Source organism: Streptopelia decaocto, assembly GCF_964273445.1.
Source record: "Streptopelia decaocto genome assembly, contig: HAP1_SCAFFOLD_1072, whole genome shotgun sequence".
NCBI lineage: Eukaryota > Metazoa > Chordata > Aves > Columbiformes > Columbidae > Streptopelia > Streptopelia decaocto.
Genome location: NW_028116255.1, coordinates 25,499 through 46,262, shown reverse-complemented (window position 1 = coordinate 46,262; position 20,764 = coordinate 25,499). Strand labels below are relative to the sequence as shown.

General features: G+C 60.6%; 2 protein-coding genes across 18 annotated transcripts in view; both read right to left on the bottom strand.

The window, feature by feature from the left end:
• Positions 1-227: 227 nt before the first annotated feature.
• On the bottom strand, positions 228-4,800 carry LOC309452068 (dystrophia myotonica WD repeat-containing protein-like). Of its 17 annotated transcripts, XR_014186430.1 has the most exons (4): positions 4,435-4,800; positions 1,596-2,553; positions 1,298-1,328; positions 228-1,121 (listed from the first exon to the last, which is right to left on the bottom strand). XR_014186430.1 is itself a non-coding variant. In XM_082076744.1 (2 exons), exons 1-2 carry the CDS (start codon positions 4,786-4,788, stop codon positions 2,317-2,319), a joined length of 591 nt encoding a protein of 196 aa, XP_081932870.1. In that variant the 5' UTR covers positions 4,789-4,800; the 3' UTR covers positions 228-2,316. The 17 variants fall into 17 exon arrangements, 1 of the variants encoding a protein (XP_081932870.1); XR_014186422.1 differs by having other exon boundaries at positions 228-340; positions 769-2,553; XR_014186423.1 differs by having other exon boundaries at positions 228-975; positions 1,007-2,553.
• A 1,116-nt stretch (positions 4,801-5,916) lies between these two features.
• Positions 5,917-20,764, bottom strand: part of SYMPK (symplekin scaffold protein) — a gene marked incomplete at its 5' end in the record, with an annotated part of 39,270 nt that continues 24,422 nt past the window's right edge. Inside the window, 14 exons of the mRNA XM_082076745.1 lie at positions 5,917-6,163; positions 6,246-6,467; positions 7,051-7,122; positions 7,226-7,402; positions 10,138-10,325; positions 10,403-10,504; positions 12,457-12,547; positions 12,633-12,733; positions 12,802-12,910; positions 12,981-13,141; positions 15,149-15,296; positions 15,409-15,522; positions 17,056-17,137; positions 18,669-18,904. Coding sequence (XP_081932871.1) covers positions 6,002-6,163; positions 6,246-6,467; positions 7,051-7,122; positions 7,226-7,402; positions 10,138-10,325; positions 10,403-10,504; positions 12,457-12,547; positions 12,633-12,733; positions 12,802-12,910; positions 12,981-13,141; positions 15,149-15,296; positions 15,409-15,522; positions 17,056-17,137; positions 18,669-18,904 — 1,965 coding nt within the window. The remainder of the gene's footprint in view (positions 6,164-6,245; positions 6,468-7,050; positions 7,123-7,225; positions 7,403-10,137; positions 10,326-10,402; positions 10,505-12,456; positions 12,548-12,632; positions 12,734-12,801; positions 12,911-12,980; positions 13,142-15,148; positions 15,297-15,408; positions 15,523-17,055; positions 17,138-18,668; positions 18,905-20,764) is intronic.

Genomic DNA, 20,764 nt, shown 5'->3' with positions numbered 1-20,764 from the left:
GGGGGGAGAAAAGGGAGGGGGAGAAAAGGGGGGGGGAGAAAAGGGGGGGGGGGAGAAAAGGGGGGGGGAGAAAAGGGGGGGGAGAAAAGGGGGGGGGAGAAAAGGGGGGGGAGAAAAGGGGGGGGGGGAGAAAAGGGGGGGGAGAAAAGGGGGGGGGAGAAAAGGGGGGGGGAGAAAAGGGGGGGGGAGAAAAGGGGGGGGGGAGAAAAGGGGGGAAATCACTCAGGGTCAAAATGGCAACACCAGAATCACTTTAGGGCTCAAAAATGGAAGAAAAATCACCTCAGGGCTCAAAAATGAAACAAAAATCATCTCAGGGCTCAAAATGGCGTCAAATCACCTCAGGGCTCAAAGTGGCAACACCAGAGTCACCTCAGGGTTCAAAAATGGAAGAAAAATCACCTCAGGGATCAAAATGGAACAAAAATCACCTCAGGGCTCAAAATGGTGCCAGAATCACCTCAGGGTCAAAATGGCGCCAAATCACCCTCAGGCTCAAAGTGGCAACACCAGAATCACTTTATGGCTCAAAAATGGAACAAAAATCACCTCAGGGTCAAAATGGCGCCAACGCCAAATCACCTCAGGGCTCAAAATGGCGCCCGAATCACCTCAGGGTCAAAATGGGGGCTCCAGGGGCACCAAATTGGGGAGTTTTAGCCTTGATTTAATTATATAATGGAAGAAAATGTACAAAAAGTGACTAAAGTGGGAATTATCGTTAAACAGAGCGACCCCCAAACTGCCTCAAAATGGCCCCAGAATCACCTCAGGGTCAAAATGGCGCCAGAATCACCTCAGGGCTCAAAGTGGCAACACGAGAGTCACCTCAGGGTTCAAAAATGGAAGAAAAATCACCTCAGGGCTCAAAAATGGAACAAAAATCACCTCAGGGCTCAAAATGGCGCCTGAATCACCTCAGGGACAAAATGGCGCCAAATCACCTCAGGGACAAACTGGCAACACCAGAATCACCTCAGGGTCAAAATGGCAACACCAGAATCACTTTAGGGCTCAAAAATGGAAGAAAAATCACCTCAGGGCTCAAAAATGGAACAAAAATCACCTCAGGATCAAAATGGCGCCAGAATCACCTCAGGGTCAAAATGGCGCCAAATCACCTCAGGGACAAAATGGCCCCGAAATCACCTCAGGGCTCAAAGTGGCAACACCAGAGTCACCTCAGGGCTCAAAAATGGAAGAAAAATCACCTCAGGGCTCAAAAATGGAAGAAAAATCACCTCAGGGCTCAAAATGGCGCCTGAATCACCTCAGGGTCAAAATGGCGCCAAATCACCTCAGGGACAAACTGGCAACACCAGTATCACCTCAGGGTCAAAATGGCAACACCAGAATCACTTTAGGGCTCAAAAATGGAAGAAAAATCACCTCAGGGCTCAAAAACGGAACAAAAATCACCTCAGGGTCAAAATGGCGCCAAATCACCTCAGGGACAAAATGGCGCCAAATCACCTCAGGGACAAAATGGCAACACCAGAATCACCTCAGGGTCAAAATGGCAACACCAGAATCACTTTAGGGCTCAAAAATGGAAGAAAAATCACCTCAGGGCTCAAAAATGGAACAAAAATCACCTCAGGGCTCCAAAATGGAACAAAAATCACCTCAGGGCTCAAAATGGCGCCAGAATCACCTCAGGCTCAAAGTGGCAACACCAGAGTCACCTTAGGGTTCAAAAATGGAACAAAAATCACCTCAGGGCTCAAAATGGCGCCAAATCACCTCAGGGACAAACTGGCAACACCAGAGTCACTTCAGGGCTCAAAAATGGAACAAAAATCACCTCAGGGCTCAAAAATGGAACAAAAATCACCTCAGGGACAAAATGGCGCCAGAATCACCTCAGGGCTCAAAGTGGCAACACCAGAGTCACCTCAGGGTTCAAAAATGGAAGAAAAATCACCTCAGGGCTCAAAAATGGAAGAAAAATCACCTCGGGGCTCAAAATGGCGCCTGAATCACCTCAGGGACAAAATGGCGCCAAATCACCTCAGGGACAAACTGGCACCACCAGAATCACCTCAGGGTCAAAATGGCAACACCAGAATCACTTTAGGGCTCAAAAATGGAAGAAAAATCACCTCAGGGCTCAAAAATGGAACAAAAATCACCTCAGGATCAAAATGGCGTCAAATCACCTCAGGGACAAAATGGCGCCAAATCACCTCAGGGACAAAATGGCGCCAAATCACCTCAGGGACAAAATGGCGCCCGAATCACCTCAGGGCTCAAAATGGCGCCACCAAAACCACCTACTCCTCCCTTTTTGGTGCCGTCAGCAAACTGCTTGATCCCTCATCCTAATGATTGATGAATATATTGAAGATATTGAATATATTGGACATAAACCTCCTCGTTGAAGAGCTTGCCGGCGTCCTTCCTGGCGAGGTCGAGGCGCTGGACCTGGCCGGCGGAGAAGCCGACGAGCAGCGGGATGGTGGCGGCGCCGGCGCAGAACTGGTTGAAATCGTGGCAGGTGGGCTGCGTGCCCTTGTAGATGCGCTTGTCGATGGGTTTGTGGAGGTCCAGGGACTGCGGGGACACGGGGGTGTCACCATAGGGGACGTAGATACACATGGGACATGCTGGGGGTCACCATTAATGTCCCCAGTGCCACCATTGTCCCCATAAGATCCTGGGTCATTGTCTCTGTCACCGGTGTTACCGTCACTATTGTCCCCATGAGCTCCTGAGGGCTCTGGGGTCACCATTAATGTCCCCAGTGTCACCAGCATCGCTGTTAGTGACAGATTCTGGGGGCTCTGGGGTCACCATTAATGTCCCCAGTGCCACCACTGTCCCCATAAGATCCTGGGTCACTGTCCCTGTCACCATTGTTACCGTCACCATTGTCCCCATGAGCTCCTGGGGGCTCTGGGGTCACCATTAATGTCCCCAGTGTCACCATTGTCCCCATGAGCTCCTGAGGGCTCTGGGGTCACCATTAATGTCCCCAGTGCCACCATCATCCCCGTTAGTGACAGATTCTGGGGTCACCATTACTGTCCCCAGTGTCCCCATTGTCCCCATGAGCTCCTGGGGGCTCTGGGGTCACTGTCCCTGTCCCCAGTGTCACCATTGTCCCTGTTAGTGACAGATCCTGGGGGCTCTGGGGTCACTGTTAATGTCCCCATTGTCCCCATGAGCTCCTGGGGTCACCATTCATGTCCCCGGTGTCATCATTGTCCCCATCAGTGACAGATCCTGGGGGCTCTGGGGTCACCATTAATGTCCCCAGTGCCACCATTGTCCCCATAAGATCCTGGGTCATTGTCCCTGTCACCATTGTTACCGTCACCATTGTCCCCATGAGCTCCTGGGGGCTCTGGGGTCACCATTAATGTCCCCAGTGTCACCATCATCCCTGATAGTGACAGATTCTGGGGTCACCATTACTGTCCCCAGTGTCACCACTGTCCCCATGAGCTCCTGAGGGCTCTGGGGTCACCATTAATGTCCCCAGTGCCACTATTGTCCCCATAAGATCCTGGGTCACTGTCCCTGTCACCATTGTTACCGTCACCATTGTCCCCAAGAGCTCCTGGGGGCTCTGGGGTTACCATTAATGTCCCCAGTGTCACCATCATCCCTGATAGTGACAGATTCTGGGGTCACCATTACTGTCCCCATGAGCTCCTGGGGGCTCTGGAATCACTGTCCCTGTCCCCAGTGTCACCATTGTCCCCATGAGCTCCTGGGTCACTGTCCCTGTCCCCAGTGTCACTGTCACCATCATCCCCATGAGTTTCTGGGTCACTGTCCCCAGTGTCCCCATTGTCCCCATGAGCTCCTGGGGGCTCTGGGGTCACTGTTAATGTCCCCATTGTCCCCATGGGGGCTCTGGGTCACCATCCCCATCCCCACCGTCCCCATCACTGTCCCCAGTGTCACCGTCCCCACTGTCCCCATTAGTGCCAGACCCTGGGGGCTCTGCTGCCACCGTTACAAGCCCCGCCCCCCCGGCCCCGCCCCCGCCCCCCGTAATGTCCCCGCCCCCCGGTTCCCCCGGCCCCGCCCCCCCGTAATGTCCCCGCCCCCCGGTTCCCCCGGCCCCGCCCCCCGGTAATGTCCGCGCCCCCCGGGTCCCCCGGCCCCGCCCCCCCGATTCTCCCCGCCCCACCCCCCCCGTATTATCCCCGCCCCCCCCGGTTCCCCCGGCCCCGCCCCCCACCCCCCGGCCCCGCCCCCCACCCCCCTCGGCCCCGCCCCCCATAATGTCCCCGCCTCGCCGTTTCCCCCAGGCCCCGCCCCCCCGTAATGTCCCCGCCTCCCCGGTTCCCCAGGCCCCGCCCCCCCGCAATGGCCCCGCCCCCCCCCGCAATGGCCCCGCCCCCCCGGTTCCCCCGGCCCCGCCCCCCCGGCTCCCCAGGCCCCGCCCCCCCGCAATGTCCCCGCCCCCGTTTCCCCCGTTACCCGCCGGTTCCCGCGCGCCCCGGCGCCGGCCCCTCCGTAGAAATAAAGCTCCCGGCCCAGGTTGAAGCAGACGCGGCTGCGCTCCGCCGGGCTCCCCGCTTCCTCGGCGGGCGGCAGCGCCAAGCGCACCATGGACAAGCGAACCGGCGGCAGCGCGGCCGGACCCGGGGCGGCGGAGCCCGGGGCGGCGGGCGGGGAGGGCCCGGGGGCGGCGGCGGGGCCGGCGCGGGGCCGGGGCTCGGGGCCCAGCAGCCGGTAGGAGCCTTCGCGGGTGCGGAACTGGCTCTTGAGCTCCAGCGGCTGCGCCGGGAGCGACGCGGGACCCTCGGCCGGGCCCGGGGGCGCCGCCGCCATCTTCCCGCCGGAAGGGCGTCACCGCCCGCCGGAAGCGACACAGCGGCTGCCGCTGCTGCCATGGCAACGCGCTGAGTCACGCGTGGCCACGCCCCCTCGGCAATACCCGGGTTGAGGCCACGCCCCCCTGGGCAATAGGCGATTTGAGGCCGCGCCCCCTTGAGGCCACGCCCTGGTAGCACCCACTTGAGGCCACGCCCCATCGCCGCCACACCCTTGAGGTCACGGCCCTTGAAAAGCCACGCCCCCTCGAGGCCGCACCCCCTTCAGGCCACGCCCCCTGGCAACACTCCCTTCAGGCCACGCCCCCGTGAAGCCACGCGCCCTAGACGACGCCCCCTTGAGGCCGCACCCCCTTCAGGCCACGCCCCCTCGGCAACACGCCCTTCAGGCCATGCCCCGTGAAGCCACGCCCCCTTTAAGCCACGCCCCCTCAATATCACCCCCTCGAAAAGCCACGCCCCCTAGACAACACATCCCCTTCAGGCCACGCCCCCTCGGCAACACGCCCTTCAGGCCCTGCCCCGTGAAGCCACGCCCCCTTGAAGCCACGCCCCCTCAGTATCACCCCCTGAAAAAGCCACGCCCCCTCGACAACGCCCCCCTTGAGGCCGCACCCCCTCCAGGCCACGCCCCCTCGGCAACCCGCCCTTCAGGCCATGCCCCATGAAGCCACGCCCCCTTGAAGCCTCGCCCCCTCAATATCACCCCCCTCAAAAGCCACGCCCCCTAGACAACACACCCCCTTCAGGCCACGCCCCCTCGGCAACACGCCCTTCAGGCCCTGCCCCGTGAAGCCACGCCCCCTCAGTATCACCCCCTGAAAAAGCCACGCCCCCTCGACAACGCCCCCCCTTGAGGCCGCACCCCCTCCAGGCCACGCCCCCTCGGCAACCCGCCCTTCAGGCCATGCCCCCTGAAGCCACGCCCCCTCGAGGCCACGCCCCACTGAAACCACGCCCCCAGCAATTGATTCCCAGCTCCCGCTCCACCCCCTTGAGGCCCCGGCCACACCCCCATCCCATGAGGCCACGCCCTCATCCCCGAGGCCACGCCCCCTTCAGGGCCCCCCCCAAAGCAGCCACAGCCCCAGAGCTGCTCCATCACCTTTATTGAGCACGGCACACCGGGCGGGGGGGGGGGGCACCCACCGAACCGCCCCCCCCACCCCCCCAGCACCCTGGGGTGGGGGGGGGCCACCCACCATCCCCCCTCAAGCGTCCGCTGGTCCCGGGGGGGCATCGGGGACCCCCACCGGGGGCACCTCGGGGCTTTGGGTGCCGGGGGGGGGCGGCTCTGAGGAGGGGGGGCTGCTGGGGGCTGCGTCGGCCGGGGGGGGCCCCGCTGCGGGGGGGTCGGTGCTGGTGGGGGGGTCCTGGAGATGGAAAGGGGGGGGGGGGGGGTTAGAAATGCCTCCCCCCCCAAAAATAGGGGGCACAAGGGGGGGGGTTTCATACCTTTGGGGGGGCAGTGGGGGGGTCCAAGGTGGCGTCTGGGGGGGACCCGGCCCCCCCCGAGCTCTCCTCATCCTCGGGGACGCTGATGAAGATGGGGGGGGGCTCGAGGTCGGGGGGCGACTCGGAAGTGGGGGGGGGAGCAGTGGGAGCGCCCCCCGGAATTGGGGGGGTCCCCCCCTTCCCCTTCGGCTCGTCCTCGCTCGGGCGCTTCGGGGGCTTGTCCTGGGGGGACGGGGGGGGCATTGGGGACATGGGGGGACATTGGGGACATGGGGGGATACTGAGGACATGGTGACCCCCCCAAAACCCACTGGGGTGGACATTGGGGACATGGTGACCCCCCCAAACCCACTGGGGTGGACATTGGGGACATGGTGACCCCCCCAAATCCCCTGTAGTGGACACTGGGGACATGGGGGGACACTGAGGACATGGTGACCCCCCCAAACCCCCAGGGTGGACACTGGGGACATGGGGGGACATTGGGGACATGGTGACCCCCCCCAAAACCCACTGGGGTGGACACTGGGGACATGGGGGGACACTGTGGACATGGAGACCCCCCAAAACCCCTGTGGTGGACACTGGGGACATGGGGGGACATTGGGGACATGGTGACCCCCCCAAAACACCATGGGGTGGACACTGGGGACATGGTGACCCCCCCAAAACCCCCTGGGGTGGACACTGGAGGACATTGTGACCCCCCCAAAACCCCTTGTGGTGGACACTGGGGACACGGGTGGACACTGGGGACACGGGGGGACATTGGGGACACAGTGACCCCCCCAAACCCCCCCCGTACCTCCGCGGGGGGGCCCTCGTGGCGCGCGGTGGCCTCCAGGATGGCCATGGTGGACAGCGGGATGTGCGCTTGCTGCGGGGGGGGGGGACACAAACACCCCCATAGCGTCATCGGGGGGGTCTGGGGGTGCCGTATCCCCCCCCCCCCCAAGCTGGGGTTAATTTGGGGGGGTCACCTGGTGGGGGGTGAGGGCGCGGACGTGGTTGAGAAGCGGCTCGCGGAGCTCCGGGCACTTGTCGAATACGGCGGCGAGTTGGGGGGGGGGCAACTGGAGGACCACCGGGAACGATTGGGGTTTGGTGCGTTGGCAGCATTTGATGAAGCCTTCCCAGACTTTGGGGTATTTCCAGACCTGGGGGGGGGTCAGACAGACGGACATGGGGTCAGACAGACAGACATGGGGGAAGAGAGACAGACACAGGGACAGCTATGGGGACAGATACCCCCCCAAGGGACAGCACTTGGTACAGCCCTCCCACACCTTGGGGTATTTCCAGACCTGGGGGGGGCACGGGGGGGTCAGATAGATGGACGGGGGGTCAGACAGATGGACATGGGGACAGCCAGACCCCCCTGGGGACAGACGGACAGACACAGGGACAGCCAAGGGGACAGACACCCCCCCAAGGGACAGCAGGTGATGGAGCCCCCCCACACTTTGGGGTATTTCCAGACCTGGGGGGGGCACGGGGGGGTCAGACAGACGGACGTGGGGTCAGACAGATGGACATGGGGACAGACAGATGGACACAGGGACAGCCAGACCCCCCTTGGGACAGACAGACAGACACAGGGACAGCCAAGGGGACAGAAGGTGATGGAGCCCCCCCCCCCACTTTGGGGTATTTCCAGACCTGGGGGGGGCACGGGGGGGTCAGACAGACGGACGTGGGGTCAGACAGATGGACATGGGGACAGCCAGACCCCCCTGGGGATGGACAGACAGACAGACACCCCCCCAAGGGACAGCAGGTGATGGAGCCCCCCCCACACTTTGGGGTATTTCCAGACCTGGGGGGGCACGGGGGGGTCAGACAGATGGACGTGGGGTCAGACAGATGGACACAGGGACAGCCAGACCCCCCTGGGGATGGACAGACAGACAGACACCCCCCCAAGGGACAGCATGTGATGGAGCCCCCCCCACACTTTGGGGTATTTCCAGACCTGGGGGGGGTACGGGGGGGTCAGACAGATGGACGTGGGGTCAGACAGATGGACATGGGGACAGCCAGACCCCCCTGGGGATGGACAGACAGACAGACACCCCCCCAAGGGACAGCAGGTGATGGAGCCCCCCCCACACTTTGGGGTATTTCCAGACCTGGGGGGGGCACGGGGGGGTCAGACAGATGGACAGGGGGACAGAGGGACAGACACAGGGACAGCCAGACCCCCCTGGGGATGGACAGACAGACAGACACCCCCCCAAGGGACAGCAGGTGATGGAGCCCCCCCACACTTTGGGGTATTTCCAGACCTGGGGGGGCACGGGGGGGTCAGACAGATGGACGTGGGGTCAGACAGACGGACATGGGGACAGACAGATGGCCAGAGAGACATCTGGATGGATGGACAGACAGACGGACGTGTTTCATGATGAGGTGCTACAAGGTGTTGGTGATGAAGCCGCCCAGATGTGGGTACAATGAGGGTCTGGAACCTCCTAGAGCCACCAAACCCAAGGGACAGAGGGATGGATGGACAGACAGACAGACAAAGGGATGGACGGACAAACAGACCAAGGGATGGACAGACAGACGGACCTGTTTCATGATGAGGTGCTGCAGGATGTTGGCGACGAAGCCACCCAGATGTGGGCACCATGAGGGTCTGGAACCCCCTAGAGCCACCAAACCCAACCCCAATGGACACCCAACCCCCTGAGGGACAGACAGACATCCCGATGGAGTGACAGACAAAGGGATGGACAGACAGACGGACCTGTTTCATGATGAGGCGCTGCAGGATGTTGGTGATGAAGCCACCCAGATGTGGGTACAATGAGGGTCTGGGACCTCCTAGAGCCACCAAACCCAAACCCAAGGGACAGAGGGATGGATGGATGGATGGATGGATGGATGGATGGATGGATGGATGGACAAAGGGATGGACAGACAGACCAAGGGATGGACAGACAAACGGACGTGTTTCATGATGAGGTGCTACAAGATGTTGGTGATGAAGCCACCCAGATGTGGGTACAATGAGGGTCTGGGACCTCCTAGAGCCACCAAACCCAAACCCAATGGACGCCCTGAAGGCCAACCAACCATCTGGACAGCCAGACGGACAGACAGACGGACCTGTTTCATGATGAGGTATTGCAGGATGTTGGTGATGAAGCCACCCAGATGTGGGTACAATGAGGGTCTGGGACCTCCTAGAGCCACCAAACCCAACCCCAATGGACACCCAACCCCCTGAGGGACAGACAGACATCCCGATGGAGTGACAGACAAAGGGATGGACAGCCAGCCAAACGGATGGACAGACAAACGGACGTGTTTCATGATGAGGTGCTACAAGATGTTGGTGATGAAGCCACCCAGATGTGGGCACCATGAGGGTCTGGAACCTCCTAGAGCCACCAAACCCAAACCCAAGGGACAGAGGGATGGATGGATGGATGGATGGATGGATGGATGGATGGATGGACAGACAAAGGCATGGACAGACAGACCAAGGGATGGACAGACAAACGGACGTGTTTCATGATGAGGTGCTACAAGATGTTGGTGATGAAGCCACCCAGATGTGGGCACCATGAGGGTCTGGGACCTCCTAGAGCCACCAAACCCAAGGGACAGAGGGATGGATGGATGAATGGATGGATGGATGGATGGATGGATGGACGGACAAAGGGATGGACAGACAGACCAAGGGATGGACAGACAAACGGACGTGTTTCATGATGAGGTGCTACAAGATGTTGGTGATGAAGCCACCCAGATGTGGGCACCATGAGTGTCTGGGACCTCCTAGAGCCACCAAACCCAAACCCAAGGGACAGAGGGATGGATGGATGGATGGATGGATGGATGGATGGATGGATGGACAGACAAAGGGATGGACAGACAGACGGACCTGTTTCATGATGAGGCGCTGCAGGATGTTGGTGACGAAGCCGCCGAGACGCGGGTACATGGCCAACGCCTGGATGACCGTACGCATGAGCAGCACGGGGAGCGGGCTGAGCTCCATGAGCTGCTGCAGCACCACCGCCAGCACCTCCGACGTGTAGACGTTGCGCTCGGCGAAGCACAGGTTGGTGGCTGCGGGGACAGCGTTGTCACCTCCCCGTCGTCACCGTGTGGCTCAGGATGTCCCCCGTTGTCACCTCGTCACCCACCTTTGATGATGGATTTCATGTCGCACTTGGAGGAGTCGATGTTGTGAAGCGCAACCAGCAGCTCGCCCGGGCTCAGCGGGGACACGGCCGAGGAGCCGTCACCTGCGGGGTCAGGGGACGCGGTGGCATTTGGGGACACACGGGTGGCCATGGGGGGTCAATGGGGACTTGAAGACACCGCCTGGGAGGTGACATGGAGCGTGGCACAGCTCAGGATGGCCCCGTGGCCACAATGGGGGCAATGGGAATGTCCCCGGTGATGGCACAACCAGGATGTCCCCACAGTGGTCAATGGGAATGTCCCCGGTGATGGCACAACCAGGATGTCCCCGCAGTGGTCAATGGGAATGTCCCCGGTGATGGCACAACCAGGATGTCCCCACAGCGGTCAATGGGACATGTCACACCCCAGGATGTCCCCATGTCACCATGGTGGTCAATGGGAATGTCCCCAGTGATGTCAAATGCCAGGAGGTCCCCGTGTTCCCACAGTGGTCAATGGGAATGTCCCCAGTAATGGCACAACCAAGATGTCCCCGCAGGGGTCAATGGGACTGTCCCCAGCCATGTCACACTCCAGGATGTCCCCATGTCCCCATGGTGGTCAATGGGAATGTCCCCAGTGATGTCAAATGCCAGGAGGTCCCCGTGTCCCCACAGTGGTCAATGGGAATGTCCCCAGTGATGCCACAACCAGGATGTCCCCACAGGGGTCAATGGGACATGTCACACCCCAGGATGTCCCCATGTCCCCACAGTGGCCAATGGGAATGTCCCCAGTAATGGCACAACCAAGATGTCCCCGCAGGGGTCAATGGGACTGTCCCCAGCCATGTCACACCCAGGATGTCCCCATGTCCCCATGGTGGTCAATGGGAATGTCCCCAGTGATGTCAAATGCCAGGAGGTCCCCGTGTTCCCACAGTGGTCAATGGGAATGTCCCCAGTGATGTCACACCCAGGGTGTCCCCACAGGGGTCAATGGGACATGTCACACCCCAGGATGTCCCCATGTCACCATGGTGGTCAATGGGAATGTCCCCAGCCATGTCACACCCAAGATGTCCCCATAGTGGTCAATGGGAATGTCCCCAGTGATGTCACACCCCAGGGAGGTCTCATGTCACCACGGTGGTCAATGGGAATGTCCCCAGTGATGGCACACCCAGGATGTCCCCACAGGGGTCAATGGGACATGTCACACCCCAGGATGTGCCCATGTCTCCATAGTGGTCAATGGGACTGTCCCCAGTGATGTCGCACCCAGGATGTCCCCACAGCGGTCAATGGGACATGTCACACCCCAGGATGTCCCCATGTCACCATGGTGGTCAATGGGACTGTCCCCAGTGATGGCACAACCAGGATGTCCCCACAGGGGTCAATGGGACATGTCACACCCCAGGATGTCCCCATGTCACCATGGTGGTCAATGGGAATGTCCCCAGCCATGTCACACCCAAGATGTCCCCATAGTGGTCAATGGGACTGTCCCCAGCCATGTCACACCCCAGGGAGGTCTCATGTCACCATGGTGGTCAATGGGACTGTCCCCAGCCATGTCACACCCAAGATGTCCCCACGGTGGTCAATGGGACTGTCCCCAGCCATGTCACACCCAAGATGTCCCCACAGTGGTCAATGGGACTGTCCCCAGCCATGTCACACCCAAGATGTCCCCACAGCGCTCAATGGGACTGTCCCCAGCCATGTCACACCCAGGATGTCCCCACGGTGGTCAATGGGACTGTCCCCAGCCATGTCACACCCAAGATGTCCCCACAGTGGTCAATGGGACTGTCCCCAGCCATGTCACACCCAGGATGTCCCCACGGTGGTCAATGGGACTGTCCCCAGCCATGTCACACCCAAGATGTCCCCATAGTGGTCAATGGGACTGTCCCCAGCCATGTCACACCCAGGATGTCCCCACAGCGCTCAATGGGAATGTCCCCAGCCATGTCCCACCCAAGACGTCCCCACAGCGCTCACTGGGACTGTCCCCAGCGCCGTCCCCCCCTCAGGAAGCCCCATGTCCCCACGCTGTCCCCTACCGTGCTGTGTCCCCAGCAGCCTGTTGAAAACCTCCTTGACCACGATGGGGTTGAGCTTGATGAGCTTGGGCAGCGCCTGAATCACCTCTTTCTGCACCCAAAACAGCGGCGCTCAGTGACGTTTGGTGACACACGCCGGGAGGGGACACGGTGACACCGGCGGAGGGGACACCCACCTTCTCCAACCCGTTGAGGACGGGGATGAGGAACCTCACGTCTGGAAGCCGCTTGTGATAAAGATCCCGGACCCTCTTCACCAGCTCGGGCGATGGTGGCACTACCAGGAGACGGGTGACACGTCACCGCCGGCCACCGCGGTGTCCCCGCTGTCCCCACGTCCCTTACCCTTGTCCGTCAGGCTGTGCAGACACCGCGTCACCAGCGTCTCGGCTCCTTTGGGACAATTCTCCACCAGCAACAGCAACTCGGGCGAGTTCATCCCCATGCCGCGGATCTACGGTACAACCGCCGTTGTCACCGCGTCCCCCGCCGTGTCACCCATCGTGTCCCCTCGCCGGGCTCACCGGGTGCTCGATGACGCGCAGGACGGTGCGTTTGATGTCGGCGATGGCTTCGGTGTAGACGGACGCCAGCTCGTGGATCAGCTTGTGGTTGAGCGGCAACAGCGCCAGGTACAGGTAGAGACATTGCTTGATGGTCTCCTCGGTCCACGGCGCCGCCACCTCTGTCACAAAGTGTCACACCCAGGATGTCCCCATGTCCCCACGGTGGTCAATGGGACATGTCACACCCCAGGATGTCCCCATGTCCCCACGGTGGTCAATGGGACATGTCACACTCCAGGATGTCCCCATGTCCCCACGGTGGTCAATGGGACTGTCCCCAGCCATGTCACACCCAAGATGTCCCCACAGGGGTCAATGGGACTGTCCCCAGCCATGTCACACCCCAGGATGTCCCCATGTCCCCATGGTGGTCAATGGGACATGTCACACCCCAGGATGTCCCCACAGTGGTCAATGGGAATGTCCCCAGCCATGTCACACCCAGGGTGTCCCCACGGTGGTCAATGGGACTGTCCCCAGCCATGTCACACCCCAGGGAGATCTCATGTCCCCACAGCGCTCAATGGGACTGTCCCCAGCCATGTCACACCCAGGATGTCCCCATGTCCCCACGGTGGTCAGTGGGACATGTCACACCCCAGGATGTCCCCATGTCCCCATGGTGGTCAATGGGACTGTCCCCAGCCATGTCACACCAGGATGTCCCCACAGTGGTCAATGGGAATGTCCCCAGCCATGTCACACTCCAGGATGTCCCCATGTCCCCATGGTGGTCAATGGGACTGTCCCCAGCCATGTCACACTCCAGGATGTCCCCATGTCCCCACGGTGGTCAATGGGACTGTCCCCAGCCATGTCACACCCAAGATGTCCCCATGGTGGTCAATGGGAATGTCCCCAGCCATGTCACACCCAAGATGTCCCCACAGTGGTCAATGGGAATGTCCCCAGCCATGTCACACCCAGGATGTCCCCACAGTGGTCAATGGGAATGTCCCCAGCCATGTCACACCCAAGATGTCCCCACAGCGCTCAATGGGAATGTCCCCAGCCATGTCACACCCAAGATGTCCCCACAGTGGTCAATGGGAATGTCCCCAGCCATGTCACACCCAGGATGTCCCCACAGCGCTCAATGGGACTGTCCCCAGCCATGTCACACCCAAGATGTCCCCACAGTGGTCAATGGGACTGTCCCCAGCCATGTCACACCCCAGAGAGGTCTCATGTCACCATGGTGGTCAATGGGACTGTCCCCAGCCATGTCACACCCAAGATGTCCCCACAGTGGTCAATGGGACTGTCCCCAGCCATGTCACACCCAGGATGTCCCCACGGTGGTCAATGGGACTGTCCCCAGCCATGTCACACCCAGGATGTCCCCATGTCCCCACGGTGGTCAGTGGGACATGTCACACCCCAGGATGTCCCCATGTCCCCACAGTGGTCAATGGGACACGTCACACCCCAGGATGTCCCCATGTCCCCACAGTGGTCAATGGGACTGTCCCCAGCCATGTCACACCCAGGATGTCCCCATGTCCCCATGGTGGTCAGTGGGACATGTCACACCCCAGGATGTCCCCATGTCCCCACGGTGGTCAATGGGAATGTCCCCAGCCATGTCACACCCAGGATGTCCCCACAGTGGTCAATGGGACTGTCCCCAGCCATGTCACACCCAGGATGTCCCCACGGTGGTCAATGGGACTGTCCCCAGCCATGTCACACTCCAGGATGTCCCCACAGTGGTCAACGGGACTGTCCCCAGCCATGTCACACCCAGGATGTCCCCACGGTGGTCAATGGGAATGTCCCCAGCCATGTCACACCCAAGATGTCCCCACAGTGGTCAATGGGAATGTCCCCAGCCATGTCACACCCAAGATGTCCCCATGGTGGTCAATGGGACTGTCCCCAGCCATGTCACACCCAGGATGTCCCCATGGTGGTCAATGGGACTGTCCCCAGCCATGTCACACCCAAGATGTCCCCACAGTGGTCAATGGGAATGTCCCCAGCCATGTCACACCCAAGATGTCCCCACAGTGGTCAATGGGAATGTCCCCAGCCATGTCACACCCAGGATGTCCCCACGGTGGTCAATGGGAATGTCCCCAGGAGGTGTTGAGGTGTCACCCCCCCCAACACTTCCCACAACTCACCCGTGTCCTTGTCCGCCCCGAAAAGCACCGAAGGCGGGTTGGGATGAACCAAGAGCTGTAAATAATTGAAGGCGAACTTCTCGACGTATTCACGGAGCTGGTCCCGCTCGTACATGCGCTTGATGAACTGCAGGGCTTGCTGGCGGACCTGGGGGGGACACGGTGACATGGTGGGGACATGGTGACATGGTGGGGACATGGTGACATTTGGGGACACGGGGACAGCGGCGTCCCCGAGGGCGGCGGCGTCACCCACGCACCTTCTCCTTCTCGTGGGAGCTGAGGTCCAGCAGGACGTGCAGGTATTGGAATTGCCGCGATGGCCGCTTGAAGATCAGGTCGCAAAGGGTGGACATGCCCAGGGAGGTTCGGCTCTAGGGGGGTAGTGAGGGACACCGGGGAGAAATTTAATGAATAAAACAAGCGTAAAGTGTTGTATTGAGGCGAAAAAGCCCAAAATTGGTGCCCCTGGGGCTGCCATTTTGATCCCTGAGGTGATTCTGGCGCCACTTTGAGCCCTGAGGTGATTTGGCGCCATTTTGGCCCTGAGGTGATTCTGGCGCCGCCATTTTGAGGCAGTTTGGGGGTCGCTCTGTGTATCAATAATTCCCATGTTACTCACTTTTTGTATATTTTCTTCTATTCTATCAGGTAATCAAGACTAAAACTCCCCAATTTGGTGCCCCTGGGGCTGCCATTTTGATCCCTGAGGTGACTCTGGCGCCACTTTGAGCCCTGAGGTGATTTGGCGCCATTTTGACCCTGAGATGATTCTGGCGCCGCCATTTTGAGGCAGTTTGGGGGTCGCTCTGTTTATCGATAATCCCCACATTAGTCACTTTTTCTATGTTTTCTTCCAGTATATAAGGAAATCGAGGCTAAAACTCCCCAATTTGGTGCCCCTGGGGCTGCCATTTTGACCCTGAGGTGATTCAGGCGCCATTTTCATCCCTGAGGTGATTCTGGCGCCATTTTGACCCTGAGGTGATTCTGGCGCCACCATTTTGAGGCAGTTTGGGGGTCGCTCTGTTTATCGATAATCCCCACATTAGTCACTTTTTGTACATTTTCTTCCAGTATATAAGGAAATCGAGGCTAAAACTCCCCAATTTGGTGCCCTTGGAGTCACTATTTTGTCCCTGAGGTGATTCTGGCACCATTTTGAGCCTGAGGTGATTTTGGCGCCATTTTGAACCCTGAGGTGATTCTGGTGCCATTTTGAGCCCTGAGGTGATTCTGGCGCCATTTTGGGTCCTGAGGTGATTCTGGGGCCATTTTGAGCCCTGAGGTGATTCTGGCGCCATTTTGAGCCCCGATGTGATTCTGGCGCCATTTTGACCCTGAGGTGATTCTGGCGCCACCATTTTGAGGCAGTTTGGGGGTCGCTCTGTTTATCGATAATCCCCACATTAGTCACTTTTTGTACATTTTCTTCCAGTATATAAGGAAATCGAGGCTAAAACTCCCCAATTTGGTGCCCTTGGAGTCACTATTTTGTCCCCGAGGTGATTCTGGCACCATTTTGAGCCTGAGGTGGTTGTGGCGCCATTTTGAGCCTGAGGTGATTTTGGCGCCATTTTGAACCCTGAGGTGATTCTGGCGCCATTTTGAGCCCTGAGGTGATTCTGGCGCCATTTTGACCCTGAGGTGATTCTGGGGCCATTTTGAGCCCTGAGGTGATTCTGGGGCCATTTTGAGCCTGAGGTGATTCTGGCGCCATTTTGAGCCTGAGGTGATTCTGGCGCCATTTTGATCTTTGAGGTGATTCTGGTGCCATTTTGACCCTGAGGTGATTCTGGCACCATTTTGAGCCCTAAGGTGATTTTGGCGCCATTTTGACCCTGAGGTCCCTTCCAATCCCTGCCATTCGGCGTCTGGCTTGTCCCCATGTCCCCACGTCCCCTCACCTCGTCCTCGCAGTACTTGCGGATCACCTCCAGCGCGCTCTCGGTGATCAGCGGCGCCTCCAGCACCACCTTGGTGAAGATCCTGCGGGAAAGGGACGTCACCACGTGGGGATGTCACCATGTGGGCATGTCACCACGTGGGGACACACACGGGGCAGCCCTGGGGACCATCTGGAGGGACATTCATGGCCCAAGAACACAAAGGTTCTCCAGAGCCTCATAAAGTGGCTGGTGGCACTGTCCCATCCCTGGTGTCCCCATCCCACCCCTGGTGTCCCCATCCCATCCCTGGTGACACCAACCCGTCCCTAGTGTCACCATTCTGTTCTTGGTGTCTCCATCCCATTCCTGGTGTCCCCATCCCACCCCTGGTGCTCCCATCCCCTCCCTGGTGTCCCCATCCCCTCTCGTTGTCCCCATCCCACCCCTGGTATCCCCATCCCCTTCCCAGTGTCCCCATCCCGTCCTGGTGTCCCCATCCCCTCTGGTTGTCCCCATCCCCTTCCCAGTGTCCCCATCCCCTCTCGTTGTCCCCATCCCATTCCTGGTGTCCCCATCCCACCCCTGGTGTCCCCATCCCCTCTGGTTGTCCCCATCCCCTTCCCAGTGTCCCCATCCCCTCTCGTTGTCCCCATCCCAACCCTGGTGTCCCCATCCCACCCCTGGTGTCCCCATCCCACCCCTGGTGTCCCCATCCCATCCCTGGTGTCACCATTCTGTCCTTGGTGTCCCCATCCCATTCCTGAGCTCCCCATCCCCTTCCCAGTGTCCCCATCCCCTCCCCAGTGTCCCCATCCCGTCCTGGTGTCCCCATCCCACCCCTGGTGTCCCCATCCCCTCTCGTTGTCCCCATCCCACCCCTGGTGTCCCCATCCCCTCTCGTTGTCCCCATCCCTGGTGTCCCCATCCCATTCCTGGTATCCCCATCCCACCCCAGGTGGCCCCATCCCTGGTGTCCCCATCCCACCCCTGGTGTCACCATCCTACCCCAGTGTCCCCATCCCCTCTGGTTGTCCCCATCCCCTCCCTGGTGCCCCCATCCCTGGTGTCCCCATCCCATCCCTGGTGTCCCCATCCCCTCTCATTGTCCCCATCCCACCCCTGGTGTCCCCATTCCTGGTGTCCCCATCCCATCCCTGGTGCCCCCATCCCTGGTGTCCCCATCCCACCCCTGGTGTCCCCATCCCTGGTGCCCCCATCCCACCCATGGTGTCCCCATCCCATCCCTGGTGTCCCCATCAATTCCTGGTGTCCCCATCCCATCCCCGGTGCCCCCATCCCACCCCTGGTGTCCCCATCCCCTTCCCAGTGTCCCCATCCCCTCTCGTTGTCCCCATCCCACCCCCAGTGTCCCCATCCCATCCCTGGTGCCCCCATCCCTGGTGTCCCCATCCCACCCCTGGTGTCCCCATCCCATCCCATCCCATCCCATCCCATCCCATCCCATCCCATCCCATCCCATCCATCCCAGTGTCCCCATCCCATCCCAGTGTCCCCATCCCGTCCCCGGTGACACCATCACATCCCTGGTGTCACCATCCCTGGTGTCACCATCCCATCCCTGGTGTCCCCGTCCCCTCCCCAGCGTCCCCATCCCCTCCGGTTGTCCCCACCCGTCCTTCTGGTCGGGCTTGTCGTGCAGCCCCCCCAGCAGCCCCACGAGACACTGGTCGTAGCGGTGCAGGTCTCCGGCGCCGCCGCGCGCCAGGTGCCGGTTGTACTCCTGGAACAGCCAGGCCAGCGCCAGGTCCAGGCGCGACCGCGCGTCCTCCAGCACGAACGCCAGCACCTCGGCCTTGGCGGGGACGTCGAACCGCGTCACCAGCGACGCCAGGATCTTCACCCGCGCCTGGGGGGACACGGGGGACGACGGTGAGGAGACCGCGGGGACAACGGTGGTGGCCCCGTCGATGGGCGTCCTGGCGCTTCCCGGTACGTCGGGGCTCCCAGTGCCCCCCAGTATCCTCCCCAGTGTCCCCAGTAGCACCTCAATGACCACCCCAGTGCGTCCCAGTACAGTGGCAGCCACACTGCGGGGACACTGGGGACACCAGTGCCTCCCAGTATCCCCCCCCAGTGCCTCCCAGTATCCTCCCCAGTGTCTCCAGTAGCATCTGACCGCCCCAGTGCGTCCCAGTACAGTGGCTGCCACACTAAAGGGACACCAGTGCTTCCCAGTGCCCCCCAGTATCCTCCCCAGTGTCCCCAGTAGCACCTCAGTGACCACCCCAGTGCGTCCCAGTACAGTGGCTGCCACACTGCGGGGACACCAGTGCCTTCCAGTATCCTCCCCAGTGGCTCCCTGTATCCCCACCAGTGTCCCCAGTAGCATCTGACTGCCTCACTGTGGGGACACCAGTGCTTCCCAGTGCCTCCCAGTATCCTCCCCAGTGTCCCCAGTAGCACCTCAATGACCACCCCAGTGCGTCCCAGTACAGTGGCTGCCACACTGAGGGGACACTGGGGACACCAGTGCCTCCCAGTATCCACCCTGGTGCCTCCCAGTATCCCCCTGGTCCCTCCCAGTATCCCCCCCAGTGCCTCCCAGTATCCTCCCCAGTGTCCCCAGTAGCATCTGACTGCCCCAGTGCGTCCCAGTACAGTGGCTGTCACACTAAAGGGACACCAGTGCTTCCCAGTGCCTCCCAGTATACCCCCCAGTGCCTCCCAGTATCCCCCAAGTGCCTCCCAGTATCCCCCAGTGCCTCCCAGTATCCCCCTGGTGCCTCCCAGTATCCCCCAAGTGCCTCCCAGTATCCCCCAAGTGCCTCCCAGTATCCCCCAGTGCCTCCCAGTATCCCCCAGTGCCTCCCAGTGTCCACCCCGGTGCCTCCCAGTATCCCCCTGGTGCCTCCCAGTATCCCCCAGTGCCTCCCAGTATCCCCCTGGTGCCTCCCAGTATCCCCCAAGTGCCTCCCAGTATCCCCCAGTGCCTCCCAGTATCCCCCAGTGCCTCCCAGTATCCCCCCAGTGCATCCCAGTATCCCCCTGGTGCCTCCCAGTATCCCCCTGGTGCCTCCCAGTATCCCCCAGTGCCTCCCAGTATCCCCCAGTGCCTCCCAGTATCCCCCAAGTGCCTCCCAGTATCCCCCAGTGCCTCCCAGTATCCCCCTGGTGCCTCCCAGTATCCCCCAAGTGCCTCCCAGTATCCCCCAGTGCCTCCCAGTATCCCCCAAGTGCCTCCCAGTATCCCCCAGTGCCTCCCAGTATCCACCTGGTGCCTCCCAGTATCCCCCTGGTGCCTCCCAGTATCCCCCAAGTGCCTCCCAGTATCCCCCTGTGCCTCCCAGTATCCCCCAGTGCCTCCCAGTATCCCCCAGTGCCCCCCAGTATCCACCTGGTGCCTCCCAGTATCCCCCAGTGCCTCCCAGTATCCCCCAAGTGCCTCCCAGTATCCCCCAGTGCCTCCCAGTGCCCACCCCGGTGCCTCCCAGTATCCCCCTGGTGCCTCCCAGTATCCCCCTGGTGCCTCCCAGTATCCCCCAAGTGCCTCCCAGTATCCCCCAGTGCCTCCCAGTATCCCCCAGTGCCTCCCAGTATCCCCCAGTGCCTCCCAGTATCCCCCAGTGCCTCCCAGTATCCACCTGGTGCCTCCCAGTATCCCCCAGTGCCTCCCAGTATCCACCTGGTGCCTCCCAGTATCCCCCAGTGCCTCCCAGTATCCCCCAGTGCCTCCCAGTATCCACCTGGTGCCTCCCAGTATCCCCCA